General features: G+C 37.5%; 1 protein-coding gene and 2 long non-coding RNA genes across 3 annotated transcripts; all 3 read right to left on the reverse strand.

Moving 5' to 3' along the window:
- Positions 1-256: 256 nt before the first annotated feature.
- On the reverse strand, positions 257-10,197 carry LOC114480583 (zinc finger protein 525-like). The gene is made up of 3 exons (XM_028474852.1): positions 10,047-10,197; positions 3,272-3,344; positions 257-2,495 (listed from the first exon to the last, which is right to left on the reverse strand). Exons 2-3 carry the CDS (start codon positions 3,287-3,289, stop codon positions 1,416-1,418), a joined length of 1,098 nt encoding a protein of 365 aa, XP_028330653.1. The 5' UTR covers positions 3,290-3,344; positions 10,047-10,197; the 3' UTR covers positions 257-1,415.
- Positions 10,198-16,221: 6,024 nt separating this feature from the next.
- On the reverse strand, positions 16,222-17,027 carry LOC114480593 (uncharacterized). The gene is made up of 4 exons (XR_003676130.1): positions 16,791-17,027; positions 16,585-16,709; positions 16,441-16,491; positions 16,222-16,314 (listed from the first exon to the last, which is right to left on the reverse strand). It is a non-coding gene; the product is annotated as an uncharacterized LOC114480593 (long non-coding RNA).
- A 1,163-nt stretch (positions 17,028-18,190) lies between these two features.
- Positions 18,191-19,358, reverse strand: LOC114480594 (uncharacterized). The gene is made up of 2 exons (XR_003676131.1): positions 19,256-19,358; positions 18,191-18,375 (listed from the first exon to the last, which is right to left on the reverse strand). It is a non-coding gene; the product is annotated as an uncharacterized LOC114480594 (long non-coding RNA).
- Between the last annotated feature and the right edge of the window lie 612 nt (positions 19,359-19,970).

Below are 19,970 nucleotides of genomic sequence, written 5' to 3' on the forward strand. Positions count from 1 at the left end.
TGTGAAATTTTCAAAAAAAAATGCCTTGCTTTAGCCTTACTTTTAATTTTGGCTGGATCATTGTGACTGGATGTGAAAGCAGCAGTCACTCTAAAAGTCCATTTTTAAACTCAGCTTCACTTAGCATTAAGTGGATGTTCTTCTCAAGGGAACCATCTGTTTGATAGAGAGAGCTTTTGATTGAATAGCACATAATCCTCTGACATGTTTCTCTGTTCAAAGAAATGAAGCACAGACTATAACACGACTTTATTCAAAGTAACACTGGACATTTGATATTAAATTTACCTTGATTTAAACTTCATGTCAGAAGGAAGATTTATAAAGAACTTTAGGATTTACCATGAGGAAATTCTACCTTCTAAAGAAAAGGCTTGACAGGCTAAAGAACAGATTAAAGAACATTTCAGATTTACAAATATTAATGAGCTGTAATCAAAGAGTTGATATGGCTGATAAAATGGGAGTGCTTGCACACTTTGGGCTCCCCTTACCCCATTAGGCAGGGTTTCCCCATCAGGAACCATATGATCACATTCACTTCAACTGAAAAACATACTTTACCTTACACAAATCTAATCTAAAATCAAGAAAATACAGTTATGTAACATCTTAGATACTCACAACTCATTACAAATATAAATCCCTTTACAAACAGCAAAAAGAAACAAAGGTACATGAATGAAGAAGGGCTGCATTAATAGCATGTATATTGAAAATTTGGCTCTGATTATTACACCTATTAGAGGAGGTGACTAATGATGTACAGTATAGAAACACATGAACAACATCTTAGACTGTCTTTCATATAGAGTGCTGGAGCATCTAATTCAGAGCGCAGGAGAAAGTAAAAATGACAGAAAACAAATTATTGTGGAAATTATAAACTAAATCAGTTGTAGCTATCTCAGCCCCGCTAAATAATTTTAAGTCAATTCCAACATATTTGCAGAGTTCATAGTTTTCCCATGCTGATAGCACATGATGGGAGTCATTCAAAATTCAAATTGTTGCAAGAAGTCATTTTAAAAAAAAAATCATGTTAATTCCCCTAAATTATTCCACAACACTTTTCCAACATTTAAGCAAAGTTGCTCACTAAGATCCAACAGAGACTGAATCTGTCACTTATTGAATAGTTGGTGCCTTACATACTTATACGTATAACCTGCAGGCCTTTGGACCCCAAACTGGCTCGTATTTGAAACCTCAACTAAAATGAGTTTGACAGCCCTGATATAGAATCTGTCATTAGTGTATAATAATGTGAATATACATCATAAACTGAACAAAGGGAAACTTCTTCCTGCTCTTTTTCCAACTGCTCATTGTATTGATCTTTTCTTTCAGACCACACCTTCAAAGATCAACAACTTTCTGAACTGTTTGTGTCTATTTTCCAGCTGACAGCAGGTTTATGTTGGAATCCTGCGCAGCCTGATCACTGGGTTCTTCAGTTTAACACTGGAACCAGAAGGTGTCATCACCATCCGTGTGTCGCTGGGATGTGAAGATGATTGCTGCTCCATGTCTCCATCCACACAGAGATGTGAGTGGAGAACAGATGAAGTGCTGAAGGTCTTCCCACACTGGTCACGTCTGAAAACATTCTTCTCATGAACTCGTTGGTGGAGACGAAAGCTTAATTTGCTCTTGAAAGATTTTCCACTTGTGCCACATTTACGAGACTTTTCTGATGAGTGGTGGATTTGGTGACGTTTAAAATCTCCATATGTTGTAAAATCTTTGTCACACTGGTCACAGCGATACACTTCATGTCCAGTGTGAGATCTCAGATGGATGGTGAGCTTTAGTTTCTGTTTATATTTTTTCCCACAGTGGTCACAGCGATACAATTCTGCTCTGGAGTGGGTTTTCATGTGTGTCGTTAAATCTGATCTTAGTGTAAAAGCCTTTCCACACTGTTCACATCTGTGAGCTTTGATTCCACGATGAATGAATACATGTTTACTGAGGTCTTCAGATTGCCTAAAAGTCTTTCCACAATCCCCACATCTGTACGGTTTAGGTTCTATATGGATAAGTTGATGCTGTAATAAGTCACTTTTCAGACTAAAGGCCTCTCCACATTCATCACACACGTGTGGTTCCTCTCCACTGTGAACAAGCTGATGGAGTATCAGCCTCTGCTTCTGAGCAAAAGCTTTTCCACACTCGTCACATTTAAACCTTTTCTCTCCAGTATGAACAACTTTGTGTGTTGTTAAGTTAGCAATCTGGTTAAAAGCCTTTCCACACTCATCACAGCTGAATGGTTTTTCACCAGAATGGATTAGTTGATGTATATCAAGCTTTGATTTCTTGGGAAAGGTCTTTCCACACTGGTCACATGTATGTGCTTTAACTCCAGCTTGGCGCTGTTTAACTCTTTTCTCCTTGGCTTTAGTTTTTCTTTTAGATTTGTTTTTTTGTCTTGGCTGAGCTTTGTTGTCCTGAGAGCGTTGAGGTGTCACTTTGTTCTGGCTTCCAGAGTCCTGTAGAACAGATAGAGATTAAACACAGAGAAGGAACCAAACAAACATTTGTTTTTGAATGTGTTCCCTAGAAAGAACAGTGGCTGTTAAAGATGGGTCAGACATAGCATTAGGCTTCAGTAGGAACTCAACTTCAATAGAACATCCACATGGACGTCAGGAACCAAAGTTTACCAGCAGAACATTGACCAAAGCATCACTGCCTCCACAGCTCAGTGGCAGGATGAACATTAGCACTAGTCTCTGATCAAATGAAGGAATTCAAAGCATATTTACATCTTAATAAATGATGTGGAGAAAAGATGTGAAACTCAGATTTGTTTGTTGAAAAGGAACAAACAGACAAGTTGTGCTTTAATTGGTAACCTATCTAAATGATGACCTTCTGATTGTGTTGCTAGTTGCTGCTTGTAACTGTAGCTGTTCCTTTGCTGCCCAAATAAACTGCAGTATGAGCTCAGAATAAAGTATTTTCACAATAAGAGTCAGATCAGTGATGTCACACAGTGAGAACAAGTTGATCTGAACTGGTTCTAGAGCCTGAAATGGAAACAATAAAGTCTAACAACAGGATCTTCTTATTCACACACTGCAATATTAAAGATCATGTTATGGCTGATCTATGTACTTCCTGTCTGTGTCATTGAGCAGTTGGAGGTCACATGTTCCACCGCAAGTCCAGCTGCTGTTCAGCTTTAAAGGTGTCCATCACTGGTTCCACATTCACAGGTTTTGTTCCACGTTTGCTGAAAGACTTCAATCCACTCATTTCTCACCTTTTCTGAGGAGTCCATGTTTGCGGTCACGGCTCAGTGGTTCTACAATCCTCCTTCAGACGCCTCCATTCACCTGTAACATCAGCATGTAAGAGACAGAATGAACGTGAAGGATCTAGAAATATTATTTCATCCAGCCATGGCAGTGTTATCACTTTGAAATTGACAAAGGATTAGAGATCACATGATGTGGAAGAAAATGCTTTGATTTTTGTGGCTGAAGAATTTAAATTCCTATGGATTTGTTAATGATAGTCTTCAGTGGAAACAGTTTGACTTCATTCAGGATTAATGAACAACTTCTAATGAGCTCATGATTGGTTATTTAGGGTCCTATAATTTCTGCGTTAATGGAATCGCGGACGAAATGACAGAATTGACCAATAAAAACGGAATCCACTGTTAAATGCAGAAAGTGATAATCTGAATGAAACACTGTCATCATGAAGCAAAGGGAAATGTTTCAAGAGACCGTTCATTTGTGTTGTTTAATCATAGTCTGCAATGATGTCATCAGAATGATTGCCCTAATTCTGTAAAGCGCTTTGAGTGTCTATGATAAAGCGCTATATAAAATCCAATACATTATTATTATAATTATTCCATGCAGCCCTGCGCCAACTCAGCATGCAGAATTAGCCTAACGGACAGAGCTGTTAGCAGCAGAAATGAGATAAGGCTGAGTAGTTAGGTGTTGGAAGTGCACAAATATGGGTAGCAACTGTGATGAATGGTTGTGTGAAAAGATATTTATTCATGAACGGGAGGATGCGCCGAGGATCAGCACCTGAAGACGCCCTAACAAACAGGTAACGGCTTGTAATTTAGCCACAAGGAAATAACAGGGAGCAATATGGTGGGGGTGCAGGTCGTGCCGTGACAGCCGCCTCTAGTATCCCCTGTAAGCAGAAAAATAATGCAGCTTGTAAACAATTGTTTACGGCACTACTGAGACTTTCTGTGAAGGAATTGTGTCCGTACCAAGTCTGGTTTCAGATTTAACTTTGGCTTCGTGCCCATTAGCTTAGCCCACAGATCCCACTCATGGCAGCTCAGGTTGAAGCGGTCCTCGTTTACCACCGAATTTTGTCTGAATGGAAACATTTTAAGTGTGTATCCAGTGCTGATATTATGGAGCCAACATCTGGCTAATTGTGACTTGGTGTTACTTGACTCCATAGATAATGATGGCGAGTCTATGAAGAGTCACCATTTTGGTCAGGATATGAAGCACTTTAGTTGATTACTGTTAGCTGTTGCTAGGCAACAGTGTTCCATTGGTCTACAGTTTTTGAACAATGGCAGAGTGTAAAGCTAATGGTTGCTATAGCAACAAGAGAAAACCCCTGCAGAAACAATTATGTTGGGTCTCTGAGCCAAATGACACCAAGTCAGAGTTATCCAGATGTTTGCTCCATAATATCAGCATTGGATACACACTTGATCCAGCTCACTGCCTCAAGAAAAAGAGTGCATGTTTTTTGATTGTGCTACCATTTATTTCTGCTGCTCACTACTATATTAGCCTAATACCTGCTGAACAGTTCATATCAGTATCTGTGTTGCAGACAGGAATGTGGATTTCTGTCATTAACAATACTGGTAAATAAACTAAGTGCATTACAATAGGTCCTACGCACATCGGTGTGCGTAGGTAGTCATGGTAACAGCATTCTACAGTCATGTCATAAGTTTTAGCTGGAAGCAAATACAATTTTCAAGGGGTAGTCATTGAATGATTTTGCCATTCACATGTCCAATTCCCCCAAAATATCACTTTTTTCATTAGTTCTAATATGCGTTCAAATTTTCATGAGTTTTTGAACGTGTTTAGGCTCTCACAAATGCAATCACTTTTATGTAAGAATAATTTGGGTGGCACTGACAGAGGAACTTGGACTGGTTCACTTTGTTGGGTGGGTGTCTAGTCTTAACCAAGTAGCAGTCGATGTATCGCTGTACAGCAGCTTCAGGTAGACTGAGACGAGCAGCGTCTACAGTGCGGAGCCCCCGGTAACGTCGCTACAGAGAATAATAAATTGTTGACAGAGGTGGAACAAGGTATTAGGGACATTCTTGGCTAAATTGAGGGCCAAATAGCCCGTGGCCCTCGTTAATTTCGTCCATAGGAATTTATGATTTCTATTGTGGGATTACATGTTCTTACCGGTCGGATGTATTTGACGATACAGTATATCTCCCATGAATCACATCCTTAATGTGCACACAGCTATAAGATGAACCACTCGTCATGAGAAACAATGTTCAGCTCCGTCCACAGCATGAAAAAGATGGTGACGTAACCAATAATTGTCGACAATTACATTTGTCGGTGACTAATTCTGTTATGGATTTTTGTCGACAATGTCAACGAATTGTTGCACCCTTAATGAAAAATGGTTTTAGAGTGGGATTTCACTCGAGTTCATGCGTGTGAGGGAGGCGAGCAAATACTTGTGGTCATAGTTTATAGTGTTAGAGATATTATGGGATACATATCCAGCTAGTGCTTCCCTTGTGACCTCCTGCAAAAAGCAATAAAAAATATTTCAACACAGTCCAGGACGAGGCCCAGTTTTTCCTGTTTGTCACAACAAACAGAATTAGTCAGTGTGGATAAGTGGAAACTGCAGCAGGTTAGAGGGAAACGCCTACCTCACTCTTTCCTTTCTGTTATTGTGGTGACATTAAAGACTCCACACAGAGATCACAACGAACAAACACTCACACACACTTTTAAAGCTGCACTACCTGATTCTTGAACCATGATACGTCGGTAAAAACACGTCACCAAGCAAAAGGATGCACCCACAATATAGGAAAATGGAACATTAGATTACCTGTCTAGAAGGAAAACAGCCACTTGCACATTTAAAGTCAGTCCTCAACTGAAAACAAGTTTGCACCATGCACGTACTTCACTATATATCACGGCAGCCAATGAGGAGGGCTCTGCTCACCCCTCATTCTCTATATCCTGTGATTGGAGCTGGATGGGGTGACCACCAAGACTTGTCTTCTGGGGTTTTATTAACTAAAATACTTTATAAGGCACAAACAGCACGCAGACATACCATTTTTTTCAGAAATGATTACTTTTACGATATACTATGATGCTAACAATGTTTTTTTTATTTAAAGAAAATAAATCAAGTACCCCAGCTTTAAGGGTTTGCATTTGTAAGCCATAGCTCACTATAAGGCAATTAGCGTATATAGCAGCAGAGTATTAATCACAAGTTTGTGGCATACCCAGTCAGGCTGCTCGACTGAAGTCAGGTGCGTTCAGGGACCACAGGCTTTTAGATAACAAAGCAATAAGTTATTGTCAGATAGAATAAATTACACTAGTGAAACTGTAATGTATAAAATGCATGATTTAACAGTGAGTGTGTGTTGTGTTAAAGTTCGCTCTGCTCAGTGTGACAGATGTCTGCACTATTTACACATTCCATAACAGTCTGTGAGCATCTGCTAACATCCAATGTTTCTAAAGTCCAGAGGAAGGACTTCCTCAGCATCACTGGAACTAAATGGGAATTTTCTCCAGGAGACACAAAGATGACATGCTCAGGCCTACATACAGTTTCTAAACTGAGCTCCTGCTAACAATCCCTGTCCCTCACAGAAGATGTGGATACAGTTACATCAAGGTTCAAATATGCAGACTGATTGGAATTTATCACATTAATATCTCACCTTCTAAAGGGGGCACAAGCACAATCTCCACCTCTGTGGCCCCAGTCTATAATCAGTTCCTGGTGCAGATGGCCCTTTGTGACGCTGTCCTTCCTGTAAGATCCTCTGTACCAGCCAGGTATCATGTGCCATTGTTCTTATTATAATTTTAAATGATATGTACAGTTTACAGCTAAAAATTAAGTTTTAAATCAAAATTATATAAAAGAAAATATTTTGAAACATTAACCCAAGACATGAAAATGTATCAAAGGCTAAAGAAATAAATACATCACAGAGTGCAGAGCACATATTTTAAATGTAAATATTGCAGACTATTAGATTTACTTATTTGTGGCAACCAAAATCGTGATCTAGATTAAAATGTAAATAATGGTGCAGCACTAATGTAAGGTTCTAATGATGTAAAGCCCTTTAAATTATATTATATGAAAAGTGCTTTAAAAATAGTTTGATTAACGCAGAAGCGAGGGGAGTCCTGTATGCATCAGTGACACCTGTAGAAATGTGGGTACATTTCCATAAAAAATAAAACAACCAGGCACTTTGAAAAGGTTCTGATGCTGGGAGACGGTGAAATGAAGCGTGTGGGTTACTACATCCAACAACCTTAACATTTTGATTTCTCCTCTCGTAACTTCAGCATCCTTGAGCTTGGACTACAAAATAAAAGCGAGAAATAAAAATGGCGGATTGCTCGAAGTGTTGGACCTGGAGTTGATGTACTAATTTGGCAGTTCCGCTGCAAATACTGTGATGTAGTAGTTCAAAAAAACGTAATAGAGAATAGAAAAATCGAAACAGATTGAAAAAATATGAGCAAAACAGAATATAAAGATATCGACGGAGCACCTGAAGAGACTAATTTGATTTTTCTGTACTTCTAAACACTAAATATACAACATAATGCATTTAAGGGCTTAAAAAGTGGATTTAGCATGATATGTCCCCTTTAAGTCAGTCATCAATAATTTTGACAGGACAGGTCAGATTGTCAGGCTTAGAGATAGTGCGACCCCATCTGTCTTCAACTTCCCATGTCATCTACAAAGAGTAGGCGTATTTTTACTTTACATGCTAACAGTGATATCTATGATTCATATGGAAAACAAAAGTTAAAATCACACTTTACTAACCATTTCTTTTACTGTCAGTTCTTTCTGCATGTTTAGGAATTAGATCACACAAAATAAGGATTTTTAATAGGAACCAAATGACAAACAGTGAAATCTATTGTAATTTTTCACATTTTGTTTTTTAAAAAAAATGTGCCATTAACAATATGAAGTAATTTTTATCAAAGTGAATTGAATGCAAATTAAACAAAAATTTTTTTTAAATATTTTATTATTTTTTATATTTTGCACGTTGGGATAAAAGTTTTAAAAAACTAAAACATGATTAATAGAGTTGAACATTTATCTTCAATTTTTTTATCATTCTAGAAGTATTTTTTTAATATATATAATACATTGTGTGTGTGTGTGTGTGTGTGTGTGTGTAATAAATTCAAATTAACAATCAAACTGGTTTCTTTAATGAAATATCAAATTAAATTAATTTATACATTTACCAATATGCCATAGCCACATGTCTTTGTTAGAGCATAATACAAAGTATTTTACCATGAAAGCACGTATTTTCTCATTGACAACATCCTGTTTAATAAATAAATCTCTGCCGTTTGTAACAGACTAAACCATGCGAAAATCGGTTAAAAATTTGGGGAGTTATGATTATTATAATACACCTTCTCGCGGCGACATCATCCGAGACATTTGCCTTAGCAACACCCTCTGCCATTTTAAGAGTGGTTTACATTTGCCTGACAACCACTGTTTACACTATTTAGCACAGACAACACGAAGGTTTTACTCAACATTGTACAAATGTTTCAGCAGATTAGAGCCAAAGGCCAAGCACCGATATGAAGGGTTGGTTTGGAATCATGTCCATACCAAACACCTCAAGGTTCATGGAAAAACAACCCAACAACATGGCCAGATCTCCAATGGTCTGATAGTTATGAGTAGCTCATTAACAGCCCTGGCGTCTACACAATGGAGAAGATGAGGACTTACGAAAGCTTGGATGCATATATTTTCTTTAAGGTAGGTTTATTTGTCCATATAGGCCTGTGTCATCATGAGAATTGGCTTGTAACGTGATGTGGCTATGCTAGTGCTGCTAATATAAAGATAATACAGCCTAAATTAAAACAAATGAGTTTATGAAGCACATTCTTTTTTATATATATATACTTACAGATCATATACAAATCAACGCATTGCATATTTACTGTTAATTTCTTAAGTATTGTCTTAAAGTTTAACATACTAGTTATAAATATTTCAGCCATTACTGAATAAATTACAATTTAAATGTAGGCTAATTCATAATCAATGTGATAAAAAAAAAATACACAACCTACCATTAACAAAATGTCTACTGCAAACATATTAACACTTTGATTTTAGGCTCCATGTAGTTCCATCTACGTTTGTTTGCTTCAGTGCTTGGCTCCATCATTTCCGTTTCTGGCCTTTTTCTGTAAAAAGTTATCTTTTCCGTCAGCCAGGCGTGGTTATGATAGCTAAATACTACGCAGGATTTGGGCATTATGCGATAAAAAAAAATCAGCCAGACTGCAAAAATCAGCGGTTAATAGCGGTTGTTAGGCAAATGATTACCACTCTTAAAATGGCGGCGCGCGTTGCTAAGTCAAGTGCTGACGTCACGCGAAAATATGTTTGGAAAATACATCTCGAGTAGAAATAAATGCATTTGAGACCTGTCCAAGATGGCGGCCGCGCTGATCGTCAGCTCAAATAGGCAGCGTCAGTCGATGAGGAGTCTATGTATAGAATGTCTATGATAACACCGGCTAGCGGGCTAAAGGCTAACAACGTGTGCGGCTGTTCCGGCCCGTCTTTTAATCCTCACGGAGTCTAAACAACAACACGATGAACACAGTGAGGATGCTAACGTTAGCATTAGAGATAAATGCCCTGAAACCTCCACGCGCTTTAAAACCATCAGAGGCTTTCAGTGAAACCATAAAAGTAGTTGTTTTTACCTTCAATCCTGACAGAATGTGAACTCTGGTCAGCTTCGGAGCTCAAAGCTGAGGTTGTCCTTCGTGTCCAGATCACACAGGAAAATGAAGAAAAAAAAGACGCACAAACACGATCAGTAAACGCATGCGCGGAGATCACGTCACTTCCTCTTCTTCTTCTTCTTCTTCTAATGGTTTCCGGCAGGCTGTACACTAAAAGAAGCGTAATGCTGCCCTCTTCTGTTCACTTAGAGTCACTCCATTTTAGATTCTCAAATAGAGGTTGGTAGATTGGAGATACCTCACGACTGCCTTATCTATTAAAATTGACTCTGTTCTTGGTGCAAATATTGACTTTATTTAAAACACTGTCAGCCCAAGAGTTGAAAGTTCTTTAAATAATGTTCCTTTTTCAACAGAATAACATCCACAGGCCAATAGAACATGGGAAATAGTCTCAAGTTGACCACACTGACAATCCATCCGGATGTTTGCCTATTCGATTTAAATATGCAGCTAGTCCACAATGCCCCAGTCTTAATCTGGTTATCTTAACTTGATTTGATCGGCAAGTTGCCCACAGGAGTCTAGTGCCCTGCACACAAGGTTGACACTTAAAATAATGCCTCCCTCTAGACTCATTCTCCCACTCCCTTTGCCATTGCTGATACACAGTAGCTTTGAAAACACTGACACACTCAGCCTTCCCCAATCGGACCACATATTCAATTTTTGTCTCGAGAAGAGCCTTCTTTGCTAGCCTATCAGCAGCTTCATTCCCCACAATACCTGAATGAGATGGTATCCAGGAAAAAACAATACTAGACCCCATCAACTCTATCCGGTGAAGGCAACACAAAATCTCTACCACAGTATCTATCCTAGACCCGGAGGGATGGTCAGAAATTGCCTGTAAGGCAGCCATGGAATCCGAATATATATACAACATCTCAGGTTTATTTCGTTCAATCCAATCTAAAGCCCACCTAATGGCTAACAACTCAGTCGTGAACACAGATACATAATCAGATACACGCATACTTTTCCCAATTTCCTTATTCATAATGTAGACTCCAAGACCGCTGGTTCTAAAAGCTCCACTGCACACTTAAGGCTTTTGCTTGAACTCTGTCCAGCTTTTGTAACAGTTTTTACCGCAGCCCCAAATACAAAACAACCATAATCTAATGCAGATCTTATCATTGCTCTATGAATCATAATCAGAGTTGACCTATCTGCTCCCCAGTCACTGCCAGCCAAATTACGAAGTACATTAACAACTTTTTCACACTTACCAACAGTCTTCAATATGCGTATTCCATGTTGGCCTCTCATCCATCCACATTCCGAGAAATTTAAACACTTACCTTTTCTAACTGGTTTCCATATAAATACAAAGTCATTTGTGGAATCTTCTTTTTCAGGACAAAGATCATGTACTTACTTTTAGATGCTGAAATCCTAAAACCCCACATTTTTGCTTAGTGTACTACTTGATCCAGGGCTACCTGGGTTTGCTTGATTAAGTGTTCTAAATTTTTACCCCTATGCCAAATAGCACCATCATCTGCAAACAGGGATTTTCCAAAACCTGGATTAACACCCTGAAAATTCCCATTTATCATTACATTAAATAAAACAGGGCTAATTACAGATCCTTGAGGCGTACCATTCAAAATACTAGCGATTTTTGAAAGTTGATTTTCTACTCTTACCTGTATTGTTCTGCCATTAAGGAACTCTTTAATCCATACAAACATTCTTCCCCTAATGCCAGCATCAAAAATTTTAAACAGCAAACCCTCCCGCCGCATACTGTCATAAGCCTTTTCTATATCGAGGAAAACTGCCACCACGGCCTCCTTATTAACCACTGCCCTTCAGATATCCTGATCCAATACTGCAACCGAGTCCATGGTATTTCTTTTAAACCTAAATCCGTTTTGATAATTCACAAAATAACCAGTTCTTTCTAAAAAAAAAAATACACAAGTCTATTAGTGACCATCCTCTCCATCACCTTACACAGCACTGAAGTCAATGCAATAGGTCTATACGACGACGGAGAAGAGGGATCCTTTCCCGGCTTCAAGATTGGAATTACTACAGCATGTTTCCACACCCTTGGCATCGATCCAGCTTCCCAAATGTAGTTAAACAAGGCATGGATCTCTTCCAGCACTGGCTCATCCAGATGCTGCAAAATCTTATAACTTCTCATCTTGTCCTGGTGAAGTATTGGCCCCAGCTTCTACTGCATCTTTAAGCTCCTTAAAAGAAAAATACAGATTAAACGAGCTGTTCGTGTCTTCACTGCATGTTAATTTCCAATTATTATCTCGCAGAACTTTATTTCTTATTCTAAGACTTTCATCCCCCAAAACTGTCGAGTTATGCACTTCTTGAAATACTTCTACACACACATCAGCTTTTTCTTTGCTACAGACAGCTTCTGCGCTGCTATTCGTTAACACAGGTAGAGCAGTAATACTCCTTTTCCCCACCATTCTATGAATCCGAGCCCAGATTTTTTTAACTTGGGTACCACGTCACTTCCTTTACTTGCAAAAACAAAAAACTAATGATTCTGCCGTAATATTTTAAATGTTAAGACTGTAAGACACTTTAGAAAAAAGTTATAATATATATGTAACATGTAACTGTTTTGTGGTGTTTGTTAATTGAAAAAAGAAAAAAAAACAGTGACGAGTTTTTTTTATTGAGAACATGATTATCAAGATGGATTCGTCCATGTATTAACAGCTACTAAATAACACGTTAATAAAATACTTACATACTTAATATTAATATACTAACAGAAAATTAAAGTTAGTTTTTGATGTAAATAAAGTAGCACTGAGTTGATTAAATGTAAAGTGTTTTACACAATTTTTTAATTATTGTGACTATTAATAATATTAAATATAAAAGACTGGTTAGGTTGATTGATATTTGTTTTTTGTAGAATTAAATAATAATCACATTAACAGATCAAAACAATACACAACATTGACATTCAAAAACCAATGGAAATTTACACAAGAATGTACATATGTCGCCCTGACGCAGCCATCTTTTTTTTAATGCTTTATTGAGAAACAATGATTTTAACATTCATATACAAACATCACACCAGTGTAGATCTTTAAAAAATAAAAAATAATCAGGTATCAATAATGAAAATCCAATCCACATATCCAAGCAGCAAAAACAACATAAAATACAGGGGTTGTTCAACATTAGACAGTCTAACGGCTCTTCTGTTTTGTAATGTTTTCTCAATGATTCCAATACATTTTAAAGATCAATTTTAAAAGCTTTACCATTTTGGGATATTTAAGGAAATCTAAATTAATGTATAAAATGTTTGCCAAATATCAAATTGTCACAGAAATTCCACATTTGTTCTTCAAAATGAAACCACATTTAACAAAATTATAATCACATTGTGAGCAGCCAATCATTAACTTTCTCTCAAAACCTTCACCACAGTACAGGGAAAAAAAAAAATATATGTTCCGTTTCAAAACGATTCAAAATATTACCATTGTCATCCATTAAATGTATCTTAGCCCAGACTCCCTTTTCAATTTTATTTTTAAAGAATAAAGTTCACCTTTTGTATAAAATACAGCTGTTATTCCAGATTGTAGCTTTATAAGCACGACTTCAGTCCACATAAAGCGTTTTGCAATATAATAACACCTGCATTTTATAATTTAAAGGGTAATTTTATGGAATCAAAATCACATATTAAAAAAAAAAATTGGTCCAACCCTTTGAAAAAGATAAGTTGGTATAATGTAAACCATAGATCATTTTCACATTTAACAAAATGTTTTAACCACCTTAATTTTTTTCACCGTTAATCGTCTCAAAGTCACTTACATTCATACCGCTCTCTTCCAGACTTTATATCACTTTTTCTAATGAGTTATTATTCTAAAATGAAATTATAGATATTTTATTTATTTATTTTTTTAAATACTTCCTTCTGGAACAGATATATGGTAGAATATCATTAAAAATAAAGGGATTACAAGATTAATTTATCAAATATTGAAATGTTTTTGTAGCCAGCCATTTATTTATTTTTTGAACAATTTTATTAGAATTTTTCCTGTCCCAATTTTTTTGTTAAGTGATTCCCAAATATTTTACAATTTGAGTGGAATATTATGAATTAGTGTGTGTCACCGCATGAGCGGTGACACTCACTGTAATGTTGCATCTTGTAGTGTGGATGATGACAAGTGGTGTAGAAAAAGTCTTCAGGACAAATGAGTTGTAAATAATAATCAGTTTATTAATAATCAAAAGTCCTATACAGGTTAAAAGAGGAACCTGAGAGAGAACGCTGGCCAGATCATAGCAAACTTAGCTCGTTCAGGAAGACCAAACCACATACCTTCTCGAGTTCTCTATAACATTAGCTCATCATCATATAAGAAATCCACTTAGTTCTGGGCACTAGTATAAGGAAAACAGTTTATTAATCAAATAGAAACTTGGACTGTAACACAAGCTGTTTAACAGCAGTTACAATGTATACAAACTTAATGAATGCACGTCATACATCTGGTAACACTTCAATAGGTAGTCAGCTAATACCAGTGTAGTGTAAAATATCTTTCCTACGGTCGACAACGGGCATGTGCACCTGGCTAATTGCGCATGCGTCATGTTGAAATAGGGCAGGAATTTTTCCTTTAATTTTGAGGGTTCGGGTTAGAATTAGGGTTTTCGTAATAGGAAAATTTTAGGTAGCAAAAAAGTGTACGTACACGTAAATATTTAGGTGATTAGTGCACACGCGCCTGTAAGAAACTTTCACGCGTAGGATTTTTTACACTACACCGGCAGTTTAACATCTGTTAACTTGTCATTTGTTTAACATTGTTGTTGTTTCATTATGCTTGTTCACCTTCAATAACCATGTTAGCAGTCAAACAACTTCCACTGTGCAGGGAAAGGCCTACTAGCATTGGTGTTTGTACATTAAAAGCTAACTCACCACCATTTTGGAAGCAGCACTTTCAGGTTTCAGGAAACAAGAGGGACTAAATTAAGTCATGTAAATAGGGGTGTTTGGTGGGCTGTGTTGGGAAAAATTATTTGTACAGGGGTGTTTGTGTGATTTGTTTAAAACATGGTGAATGAATTTATTACATTTAAACTTTAGCTTTTTTGTTTTCTACTAGTTCCAATATAGGTTTCGCCTCATGAGCCAAGTATCTGTGCGTTCTCTTTTTTTTACGTTTAGAATCTCATCTTTTTTATTGTTGCAAGTTATTCCTTGCATTCTTTAAGTTTATCCTTAAAATGTTGTATTTTTTTTGGTTTTATATTCAAAATGTCAAGTGAGTTTTCCTCATCCATTGTTTACCAGTTCATTTTGTGCAATGATTTGAAGATTGTATTAAAGGTATTGTTTGCCTCCTTTATGTAGATTTTCATACATTTTAATGTTTAAGTGCAGTTGACATGTTTGCAGATCATTTTTCAAACATGAAAAATTTCACATTATTGTTAAAATCAGAGATTAGTGTGGATTGTTTTAATGTGCACTAAAAGTTTGATTACCGATTTATATACTTATGTTTACGTCATACTTGTTTGGTAGAATTTATTGAACTTGATTTGCAAATAATTCCATTGTCTTAAAAGTTCACAGCTGTAAGTTGATAAAACACCGGTTTAAACTGCCCTATTGAGTGCTTCATTGCTTGGTCTTTATTTAAATTCGTTTATCTTTAATTGTGATATTTTATTGTATTTAAGTGTTTTATTTTCATACATCTATGACAGAGGATAAAACAAGTTAACATTAAGAGAAAATGAAAATATAATTCTCTAGAAAACTATTCCATCTACAACATTTTCCTACCATTATTTTTGACCCTGTGTATTTAAAAATAAAAAAACATGCATGAACATCAATCTTTGAAAAGACGATACTAATGTGTTTCAAGCATAAATAATTTATTTCTAACATTAACACAGCAAATGCATATTTAGAGATTTTTACAAAACAAGTGATAAGCCAAAAAGCTTAATCCACTGTTGTCCACTGCCTGCATCACCATGATTCTCTCTTGACTGGAAAACAGAAAGTTCTCATTAAAACACCTATTCTGGAACATTGATTAACATTACTCTTACCTACCTCTGGGAGTGCCAGACATGGAAGGTGATAGCGAAGCACATGGGGGGCTGGCGGAGCACGGGGTGGGGCATCAGAAGGTGGTGATGGTGTCGACTCGGTGGCACTCACTTGTTTAAGAGTCACCTTTGAAAAGAGAATAAATTATATTGCTAAATTGTTTTTCGAACACAAATATTTTACTCTGAGGTGGGGTATTCAGCAGTGTGTATGTAAGAAACATTGAAAAAAAACCTATTATTAGAGCCTCACCTGCTATGCACGATTCAGCTCCTGCGTCACCACAAGGATGTTTACTCTCGACTGGAAGACAGTTTTTAAAACAAAAATTATTTTAGGGACTTGGAAATACCACTAGAACCACAAATGTTAATTGAAAGTAATCCAACAGCATACTTCAGGGACTGCCTCTGGGTGTGCCAGACACTGAAGGTGACGGGGAAACACATGGTGGTGCTGTTGGGGCATTGGACGGTGGTGTTGGGGTCGACTCGATGGTACCCTCACTGGTTTTAAAGTCACTTGAAAAGAGATTAATACAATTATTTGCCAAATAGTTTTTTAAACTACAATTTTTTCACTCAGAGCGGTGCTATTCTTACGGTTCGCTCCACTCCGGCCATTGTGGTCTTTAATTGAGCGGTAGTCCCTCGAATTTTTCCAACTTAATCAGACACTGTAGATGTCCGGTGGAAGCCGTGAGCATGCATTTGCTCAGAGAGCTGCTGGTATACTCGCTCGTTACGAGTACAGTCGTCCAGCGCTCTCGGAATGCTGGTCATCAGCGAGCAACGTGAGGAAAGTTTGAACCTGATCCAGACTCCATGAACTGCACTTCTTCGCTGCCATCCTCACAAGATTACCAACAACAACCAATGGTGGCCAGATGCTCCTTTGTATGTGAGTGGATGATGCTACGCTGTTATGACTCAAATTTAAATAATGCAAAACAAACCAAGTTGAACATTGGGAAACCTCAAAAAAGACCTGGGTTAGTGATCAGATCAATTCAACAAGGACCTGGGTTAGTGATCAGATCAATGTAAAAAAGACCTGGGTTAGTGATCAGATCAGTGAAAATAGACCTGGGTTAGTGATCAGATCAGTGAAAATAGACCTGGGTTAGTGATCAGATCAATGTAAAAAAGACCTGGGTTAATGATCAGATCAGTGCAAAAAAGACCTGGGTTAGTGATCAGATCAGTGAATATAGACCTGGGTTAGTGATCAGAACAACTCAACAAGGACCTGGGTTAGTGATTGATCAGTGCAAAACAGACCTGGGTTAGTGATCAGAACAGTGCAAAATAGACCAAGGTTAGTGATTAATTAATGCTGACTAACCCAGATCCTTAACCTGGGTTAGTCACACAATGCAAAAATTATCTGGTTATAGATTGTATTGCAAAAAATACCTGTTAGTAGTCAAAAAAATTAAAAAAGGACTGGGTTAGTGATTGATCAGTGCAAAAAAACCTGGGTTAATAATCAGAACAATGCAAAAAGGACCAAGGTTATCAGATCAATGCAAGAACCTGGTTATACATAGGATCAATACAAAAAAAAAAAAACTCAGGTTAGTGATCGGAACAATGCAAGAACCCGATTATATATGGGATCAATGAAAAAGTACCTGGGTTAGTGATCAGACAATGCAAAAAGGACCTTGGTTAGTGATCTGAAAAATGGAAATATGTCCTGATTGTACATCAGAACAAAGCAAGAAGGACCCTGGTTAGTGATTGGATGAAAGGAAAAATGACCTGGTTGTAGATTAGAACAATGCAAAACAAGATGTGGTGCCTGCAAAAGCAGCAGGTCCAAGTACCGTTTCAGCAAAATCTACAATAATAAGAACAGGGTTAGCAAGGGTGCATCTGTCAAGTCAAGTCTGTGGTTGTGCAGGAGATTCACTTTGGATAGCAGGTGGCCTCAGAGTCAAAGGATGGAGGTTCCATGGTCAAGATCAGCAGAGTCGGCAAGGCCAACATGATGGGTAATAATTTGACCCCAACCGGAGCACATTTTAACATCACCCGGCAAAATCAGTATATTTGACCCCAACCGGAACAGATTTTAACATCACCCGGCAAAATGTAAATATTTGACCCCAGCCGGAGCAGATTTTAACATCTGCCCAGCAAAATGTAAATATTTGACCCCAACCGGAGCAGATTTTAACATCACCTGGCAAAATATATATATTTGACCCCAGCCAGAGAAGATTTTAACATCACCCGGCAAAATATGTATAAATGACACCAGCCGGCAAAATATGTATATTTAACCCCAACCGGAGCAGATTTTAACATCACCCGGCAAAATATTTTTTTTTATATTTGACCCAACGGGAGTAGATTTTATCACCCGGCATGATTTTTTTTTTTTTTTTTTAATATATATTTGACCCCAACCAGAGCAGATTTTAACATCACCTGGCAGAAAAAATATTTGATCCCAGCCAGAGCAGATTTTAACATCACCTGGCAAAATATGTATATTTGACACCAGCCGGAGCATATTTTAACATCATCCGGCAAAATATGTATATTTGACCTCAGCCAGAGAAGATTTTAACATCACCCGGCAAAAAAGTAAATATTTGACCCCAGCCGGCAAAATATGTATATTTAACCCCAACCGGAGCAGATTTTAACATCATCCGGCAAAATATGTATATTGGACCCCAGCCAGAGCAGATTTTAACATCACCCGGCAAAATATGTATATTTGACCCCAGCCGGCAAAATATGTATATTTGATACCAACCGGAGCAGATTTTAACATCACCCGGCAAAATATGCATATTTGCCCCCAGCCAGAGCAGATTTTAACATCACCCGGCAAAAAAGTAAATATTTGACCCCAGCCGGCAAAATATGTATATTTAACCCCAACCGGAGCAGATTTTAACATCATCCGGCAAAATATGTATATTGGACCCCAGCCAGAGCAGATTTTAACATCACCTGGCAAAATATGTATATTTGACACCAGCCGGAGCAGATTTTAACATCACCTCGCAGAAAAAATATTTGACCCCAGCCGGAGCAGATTTTAACATCACCCGGCAAAATGTATATTTGATCCCAGCCAGAGCAGATTTTAACATCACCTGGCAAAATATGTATATTTGACACCAGCCGGAGCAGATTTTAACATCATCCGGCAAAAATCAGTATATTTGACCCCAACCGGAGCAGATTTTAACATCACCTGGCAGAAAAAATATTTGACCCCAGCCGGAGCAGATTTTAACATCACCCGGCAAAATATGTATATTTGACCCCAACCGGAGCAGAGTTTAACATCACCCGGCAAATTTTTTTTTTAATATTTGACCCCAACCGGAGCAGATTTTAACATCACCCGGCAAAATGTAAATATTTGACCCCAACGGGAGCAGATTTTAACATCACCCAGCAAAAAATGTAAATATTTGACCCCAACCGGAGCAGATTTTAACATCTGCCCAGCAAAATGTTAATATTTGACCCCAACCGGAGCAGATTTTAACATCACCCGGCAAAATTTTTTTTTTATATTTGACCCCAACCGGAGCAGATTTTAACATCTGCCCAGCAAAATGTTAATATTTGACCCCAACCGGAGCAGATTTTAACATCACCCGGCAAAATGTTAATATTTGACCCCAACCGGAGCAGATTTTAACATCACCCGGCAAAATATGTATATTTGACCCCAACCGGAGCAGATTTTAACATCACCCGGCAAAATGTTAATATTTGACCCCAACCGGAGCAGATTTTAACATCACCCGG

Source organism: Gouania willdenowi, chromosome 18, assembly GCF_900634775.1.
Source record: "Gouania willdenowi chromosome 18, fGouWil2.1, whole genome shotgun sequence".
NCBI lineage: Eukaryota > Metazoa > Chordata > Actinopteri > Blenniiformes > Gobiesocidae > Gouania > Gouania willdenowi.